Source organism: Triticum urartu, unplaced genomic scaffold (assembly GCF_003073215.2).
Source record: "Triticum urartu cultivar G1812 unplaced genomic scaffold, Tu2.1 TuUngrouped_contig_4275, whole genome shotgun sequence".
In the NCBI taxonomy this organism is placed as follows: Eukaryota; Viridiplantae; Streptophyta; class Magnoliopsida; order Poales; family Poaceae; genus Triticum; species Triticum urartu.
In genome coordinates, this window is record NW_024114850.1 from 848 (window position 1) to 8,825 (window position 7,978).

General features: G+C 43.2%; 1 protein-coding gene across 1 annotated transcript; it reads left to right on the plus strand.

The window, feature by feature from the left end:
- Positions 1-2,314: 2,314 nt before the first annotated feature.
- Positions 2,315-7,970, plus strand: LOC125527597 (the record flags this gene model as incomplete). Its single annotated transcript, XM_048692114.1, has 9 exons — positions 2,315-2,596; positions 5,642-5,868; positions 6,081-6,186; positions 6,512-6,613; positions 6,713-6,772; positions 6,894-6,972; positions 7,090-7,240; positions 7,325-7,448; positions 7,797-7,970. Coding segments are annotated over exons 1-9 (1,221 nt in total), but the record flags the coding sequence as incomplete, so codon positions are not given.
- Positions 7,971-7,978: the final 8 nt, after the last annotated feature.

Sequence of the window (7,978 nt, forward strand, 5' to 3'; positions counted from 1 at the left end):
GCCAACGGCTGGAGATGCCCTCACACTCACAGGCTCAGACGCTGATGCAGAGAAATGAATGAAGTGCATGCCGAAGAAAGCGGTTAGCACGTAGTACGTGTACGAGCAAAACTCAATGCAGCTAGCGCTGCCCGTGCTTGACTGTGCAGAGCATCACATGCGTGCATGCTGATGCAGTGACACGTACCCGGCCATGGAAGGCAGGCACAAACTCCTGCCGATCGGCCGATACAATAATGGCGGAGCGGAGCCAATCAACCGTCCTCGCCGTCGCCGTCTCCTGACACCGATCTCGTGGTGAGCCAATGAACTGCAACATGATAGTACTGCCATCCCCATCCATGTCCACCGTATAGGCTCTTAGATTCGCAGGTCCACACTCGATACGGAACGAGAGCGGCCGGCCCTTTTCCATCCCCACCCATGGTCACCAGTGCTGGTTGGGAGGGAGTAGCATCCCTTACAAATTCGTAGCCCTCTTACATAAGATCTGCTATAAAAGTAAAAGGAGAGAAGAACAGTTGTACACAACAATTTATCCTCAATGTGAAGTAAGGATCATATGCCTTCTCACCATCCACTATGCACGAGAACAAATGAATGCTCATCCGCAAGCGATGCTGAATAAACCCGCATGAAATATCGGGTTGTATTTTAAGGTAGTCATTGTAGAGACACCGTGCCTCACTTATCCTATCTAATGCAACAACTATCATTTCCTTTATCAAACCGTTGAAGTTGAGGAACGTGCTGCTACTTTTTCTTATCCATTTCTTTTCGATGTACACCACCACCATCATATCAGCATCTTCGTCATCATCGATGTCTAAATCAGACGATAGCCATCAAGCTCCTTGTAATAACAATCATCATTCAACAAGTCCCCTGTTTTCCTAAAAATGAGCTAAAGCATCATAAAAAAAAAGCTCAGACATTTCATCGAACACATGGCGGGCAAGGTGTACGTCCGCCGGAGTAGGATGCAACGAGGCGACGACCATGCTGTGGGAGGCATGGACGCTCGAGAGGTTTTTCGGGCACATGGTGGTGGTGCTATGGGTTGGGATGGTGACAGAGGTGGGTACGAATGGCGAACAAGGTAAGGGTGGCACGGACGAGGCAAAAGAGAGGAAGAGGGTAATTCAGGCGAGGATTGGTTACGATTTGAAGAGATTTAGGGTGGTTTCATCCTGTCAGATCCTACATAGTGGACGTGTCTGAATAACCCCAAATCTGCCCTACATACAAGATGGGTTGAGGGGTGCCAGATAACCCGGACATATGAGCTGGATTTAAGGGGTCCGGTTGGATGTCTTTTTTGGTGTCTGGGCTATGCACCCAGACATATGGGGGCAGAGTAGGGGGTCTGATTGGATATGCTCTTATGTTTAAAAAGTAACAACAAAAGAATTTTGTGTTCATAATTAAGTTCCTAAAATTTGAATAAATATGGGCCGATTATATATGAGTCATTCGAAAAAGGTTCTAGTTGGTCTTCTTTCTCCCCCGTAGTGAGACGCCCATCCCGCGGACTGCCTATGCCGCCACTGGCGGTACCCCTTACATGCCTCGCCGTTGCCGCCTTTGTAATGCTTCTGCCCCCCCGAGACACACACACACACCCCACCATTCTTCTTGGACGGTAGCACCCCACACCCCGATCTATCATCCCCTGGCGACGATGCTGGCGCGTCGTCCCCGGTTCCATGTCACTCCCAGATCAGCCACTTCAGCGACCGCGCACCTCAATGTCGCTTGCCTTGGCACCCCGTCTACGCCTGCCCTTCTCTCCAGAATCACTAACCCAAATTCAAATTTGAGGCAACCTGTATATAGCAAACATGAAGAATTGTATCTTACCAGAAAATATTAGCACTCTAGAATTTTTTTTTCTAGCTGAAAACTCTAGACTTTTATTTAAGCTAGCTGAACACTCTCGATTATTAATACTATTTGAAGAACAATAAATAGCAAGGGACAGCCCACGAGAACGAAAAAAACGGAAGGGTGAAGAGGGGATCCTAATGCTTAATCACGTTCTTTGTCTATAAATCCTGTTTGTTGAGACGTACTCCCTCCGTTTCAAATTACTCGTCGCAAAAGTGGATGTATTTAGAACTAAAATACATCTAGATACATCCATACTTAAGACAAGTAATTCGGAACGGAGGGAGTAGCACCTTGTTTTCTTTTTTTGAGGTGATGAAGACGTAGCACGTTGGAGGACGATGTCATGTGACTTGTGTGACTCACACTAGACTAGACCAGCCCAAGCCCATCGTCCACTCCGGCAGTCCGACTTAAATAGAAGTGGGAGGGCAGAGCAGAGGGAGATTGAGAGAGAGAGAGAGAGAGAGAGAGAGAGCAGAGGAGAACAGAAAACAGAGAGCAGAGCAGGATGAGGGTGGCGGTGGTCGGCGGCGGGGTGAGCGGGCTGGCGGCGGCGCATGAGCTGCTTGCCGCCAGCGGCGGAGACGGCGTGCGTGTGACCCTGTACGAGGAGGAGGACCGCCTTGGAGGGCGTGCCAGCACGGTGGCCGTCGACGACGGCGCCGGACGCGTCCACCTCGACCTCGGCTTCCTGATCTTCAACCAGGTCCGTACATACATGCATGAGTGAAGCCACCAGCCTCATGCAGAACCAGCTCGAGAAGAGAACGATAGCACAACTCTTTGGTTTTCTATAAGTGTGTCTGTACCTCGCATAAAACTGTTTCTGAAAAAAGCATACGTAAACGTCAAGAGAGAAAGCTTGTAAAAATTGCTCCATTGTCAAGAGAGAAGGAAAAACCATCAAAAAAAAAGGAGAGAAGGAAAACGATTTACTAGATCACTGAGGTGAGCACTGGAGCTGAACCTCTAGATATAGATCCTTCCTACCTTTTCTTTTTTCGAGAAATGTATAGATCCCGCCTTAATCTTGGCATCCGGAGTTCTTGTTTGCTTCTGCCTTCTGGCAACTCAGTGCTAAGTTTAATTATGACATATTCTCTTTACCATTTGTATTTTAGGGGTTCCCTTACCCTTTGTGGTAATATGTTCTTGTAGAACCGGGCATATTCTTTTCAGTTTTTGAGTGGACGGCATGTTTTGTATAGAACGGTCCATTAAGTTTGTGTTTTTTAAATGTGTTTTCTAACATGTCGTAAGATGTTACTGTCAAAATGAGTTTAAAACAAAATGTTCATGTACCTCAGTAGAAATGCCCATATAAATGAAACAAAATGCCCATATAAATGAAACAAAATGTTTATCACATTTTTAGAGATATTTGTGTATATAAAAAATATTAGAAAACATTGACAGATTAAACATGTTCTTCATATACTTTAAAAAATTATTAACGTATTGCAAAAACAAATATATACCATCCAAGTAAAAAGGTAAATATAAGCGAAAAATTAAATTAAAAATAAAATAAAATAAAAAGAAAGGAAAGATGAAAAGAAACAACAGCAGAAAGCAACTAGTGAGTAAAATAATAAAAAAGGAAACCTGAAACAGAAGAAGAATGGAAATGGCCCGACCCTAATAATTAATTTCGTTGGACATCTTTTCACTTAGGCTAGTCATAGTGGAAAGTAACTTAGACTAGTAAATCTATGTTACCATCCTCATAGTAGAGAGTAATATATGTGTGGTATCATGCAAATCATCATTTATTAAGATATAGACTCATTTTGGCTTGGGATGCTATGTTACCGTAACAAACTTATTATGTTATTCCAAACACCTCTCTTTCCTCATTAAATACATGTTACATAAAAGCATTTGCAACAGTTTGTATATACGATCGTTGGTATAAATGTCCATGTCAGCAGTCAACAACACATCATACATGCTCTTCAATGAGGCATATGTTAAACAACCAAGCGGGTCCACTAATTGTTGAAGAAATGAACATGCTTGTCTTGAAACTTGTGTCAGGAGCGTTGCTTCAAGTTCATACGATTTCATTCTCCCTCTTCTTTTATTATTAGCCATGTCATCCAAATAGTTTAGGTGGCAACTTTACCAACGATGATCATATGACTGTTGGAGATGTCTAAGTAATTTTTCTTTGATATATTATGTTACTGCCACCATGACCAGCCTTACTCTTCTCCTGAAAAAAAAACTTTCCACTGACTCCGCCAGCCATCATCTGTGGTCCTCCGCCGCGGCGGCCAACTTCGTCGTCTCCGGCGAGCCGCAACCGGCGATCTCGACCACTCCGACAAGGAGTACCATCCCCATGATACCTACGGCTTCCTCCGACGTAGCTTCGGCGCCACCGTCGAGGCTTACCCATCGCTGCTCTGTGCGTTCGCCTATGTCAGCCGGCGCCGGCCCGAAGGCCGCTCCGACGAGGTGCCCCCCGGCACCCTCCTATGCTGCTTCGGCGGCGCCACAAAGCCTCCCCCTTGCATCCCTATGCCTTCGCCTACTGCAACGCGCCCTGCCGCCGTCATTTGAAGCAAGCCCCGTCAGTCTCCAAGACAGCAGGGAAGGTGCTCGGTAAAATGCTTCTAAGCGCAAAAGTCATCCAGTGTCTACTTATTTGCTCATTGATTTAGTTTGGAAAGACTAATTGTGTACAAACAATTACCCAACCAAATACTACCATTCAACTTGACTCATTTTGTTTTCAAACTAAGACTCAACTTGACTCATTCGATCATTTTTTAACGGGGTTATGTCAGCTTGGAGATTGGTGACCAACTGACCACCATAGCATGTGAACCTACAGTATCTGGCTTCCTAGTTCAAAACTGACTCTCGGTCGACTCCTCGTAACGTTGACCTCACCATTCAAAGTTATGCGTGATCTAAATAATACTGTTACCAGCTCGAGAGAAGCAATTTCGTCGGCTGTGATTTAGGTTCCGAACTTTCCTAGTGGGTAGATTCTACAGCACTAGTCAGAACGAGAAAGCTCGCCAGGTTTATGAAAATTCAGGTTCCGAAATTTCGTCGAATAATTGTTTCGTTTTCTTAAATGTGTTTATGCCTCATAAAAATGTTCCTGTAGATCATCAGTCAGAACGAGAAAGCTCACTAGGTTTATGAAAATTGCTCCGTTATATAGAGGGAAGCGAACATCATGGTTTTTGGTAGATTTTTTTTTAGGAAAAAGGTTCAGTTGTCACAATGAGAGTGTTTACAAGGCTTGTGAAAATTGCTCCATCGTTCAGAAGGAAGAAAACTTTATGGCTTTTGGAGGAGCTAGGAAAATTTCGAAAAATATTATACTAAGAAATTGTCCAAGCGTTAGTCTTTCCTTATGGTATCTGGCTTGATCTCAACAATCAGAGTTCTTGTTTCCTTCTGATAATTCAGTGCTAATCAAAGATTATGATATGCATCCACCTAGCGTTTGCTGTCATCTGTTGTATATCCCTTGAATGGACTCGCATTGGCTGCCTAAGTTATGTATTGTCATATTACCGAAATTGTACTATAATTCTTATGGTTGGAAATGCAGTTGTAGCTGTACATGTTGGTTTATATATGTTTAATGTGCATGTTTGTAACCTATTTTGATTTTTTTCCTTTACTCTGATTAAATCCATTCAGAGGAAGATCTTTGTAAGCCTATATTATAAGATTTTTTGTTTGTTCCTGGCTAAGATTTTTGTTGTGTCATATGCATCAATTGTAGGCAACATATTCCCACATGATGGAATGGTTAGAGGGGCTCGGGGTGGAGATGGAGAGATCGGACATGTCTTTCTCAGTGAGCACACAATCGGACGGCGGCAGCACAGGATGTGAGTGGGGCAATGGCAACGGTATCTCGAGCCTCTTGGCGCAAAAAACCAACATACTGAAACCCAGTTTTTGGCGTATGGTCCGTGAGATACTCAAGTTCAAGAACGATGCTCTGACGTAAGCAGTCCAGTCCCTCAGTTCTTATGTCCATATATAATACTCCCTCCGTTGCGAATTACTTGTCATAGGTATGGATGTATCTAGATGTATTTTAGTTCTAGATACATCCATTTCTGCGACGAGTAATTTGGAACGGAGGGAGTACTTCCATTTGAAGCTGTACATTCAGAGATAACAATTAACTTGCTGGTTTAATCTTTGGAATGAAGGTATCTGGAGTATCATGAACATAACACTGATGTGGACTGTAATGAGACATTGGGGCAGTTCATTCAGTCACATGGATATTCCCTATTTTTCCAAGAAGCTTATCTTGTACTGCTTCTAATCTACTTGCTTATGCTTCTCCTTTTTTTAGTGTATCTAGCAACTCTTCATTTTGGCGAACATCAGAATTTCTATATTCAAGTTTTGATTTTAATGTCTTTGAACAGTCATGTAAAACTGTAAAGAGAAACTACAGTTTTCAATTAATTATAAAATTCAGATGAAATTTTCACATTCTAATGAAACTCTGGGCTGACTATTTGATGGCTAGTATGTTTTTCCCACCAACATTGGCGCAGTGCAGGGGACGGTAATTAAGGCTGGTTATTATGCAGTTTTTAGTTGGTGACACGAAAATATATATTTGGTGCAGATTCCAGTGTGTGCAGGCCTGTGGCCATCTTCATCCCAAGGTGTTTTGAGCTTGTCCGCTTTCTTCGTGCTATCATTTTTCCGTAACCATGACCTTCTTCAGGTACCTAGCACATTTTATACATGTTCCATTCCCACTACATTTGCATGCTTAATTCTTCTTTGTACATTAGAAAGCTGATTAAAGTCGCTGCACTCTCAGCTGTTTCGCTACCCCCAGTTGCCCACTGTCAAGGCTCTTTTGCAGTCTGTTGTAGACAAGGTACTTACAGCGACCCATATGGGCAACAACAGTGACACATGATCTCTGTTTATTACACTCTATAGGCTTTAGCTGCAGCCAAATGCAGGGATTAAACAGTGCAACTGTTGCGTACACGCAGGTAAAAGGAGAATTGGAAAGCATGGGCTGTCGAATTAAAACCAGCTGTCGGGTCAAATCCGTTTCAAGTTTTGATGGAGGTAAACACATGCGTTATTGCTAATGCCAAACTCTTTGTTGATTGCCTGGGAGTACAAACAATGTGTCTATCTCGTATTATGTTGGCACTAACGGAAATAATATCTTGGCACTGGCAGCTGGCCACAGAGTCTTGGAGAATGATGGTTCAGAGGAAACATATGACAGTGTTATCCTTGGGGTCCATGCACCCAATGCTCTGAAAGTACTAGGAGCTGAAGCTACACATTACGAATTGAAAATTCTAGGTGCTTGTCAGTATGTCCACAGGTAAAGCCTGTCTTCTATTGCTAAACAAGCGCTTTAATAAAGTTTGATCTGATGTACTAATCGTACGACACATTTATGTTGCAGGGATATATACCTCCACTGCGATCAAAATTTGATGCCCCGAAATTCGTCGGCATGGAGCGCCTGGAATTTCCTGGGGACAACTAGCAGGGGTTTTTCTGTTACTTACTGGCTAAACCATATTCAGGTAAATTCTTTGGTTTCACGTACAAGTTTTGTATAATGAATTAATTGTATTGATGATATATATCTTGAAGAAAGGACCCTGCCCGGATTTATTACAACGCTAACACCATTTTGTACATTAGCGTTACATGTCAGGACTAGGCATGCATCCCCAGCAAAAAGAAAGATCCAATGGATAAAATCATTTCTGTGTAGCAATACAGCCATATTTTCATCACCTTAGAACACACTCTAGAGCAGGCTCACTGAATAAAAGCAAAATGGAACCTTCGGTCCAATCCCTCCAGCAGTATGAATGGATTACTTAATTTTTAATTGTGGTATATCTGTTCTTTTTTTGCAATTCTAGAAAATTGAATCTGCCAGGCCTTTCCTGGTGACACTCGACGCCCCCTGTGTTCCGGATCATGTACTACATAAATGGTCTACAAGCCTTCCTGTTCCGTCTGTGGCTGTGGCGAAGGCTTATCTTCAGCTTGATAAGATCCAGGGGAAGAGAGGAATATGGGTTTGGGGGGCATATCAAGGGAA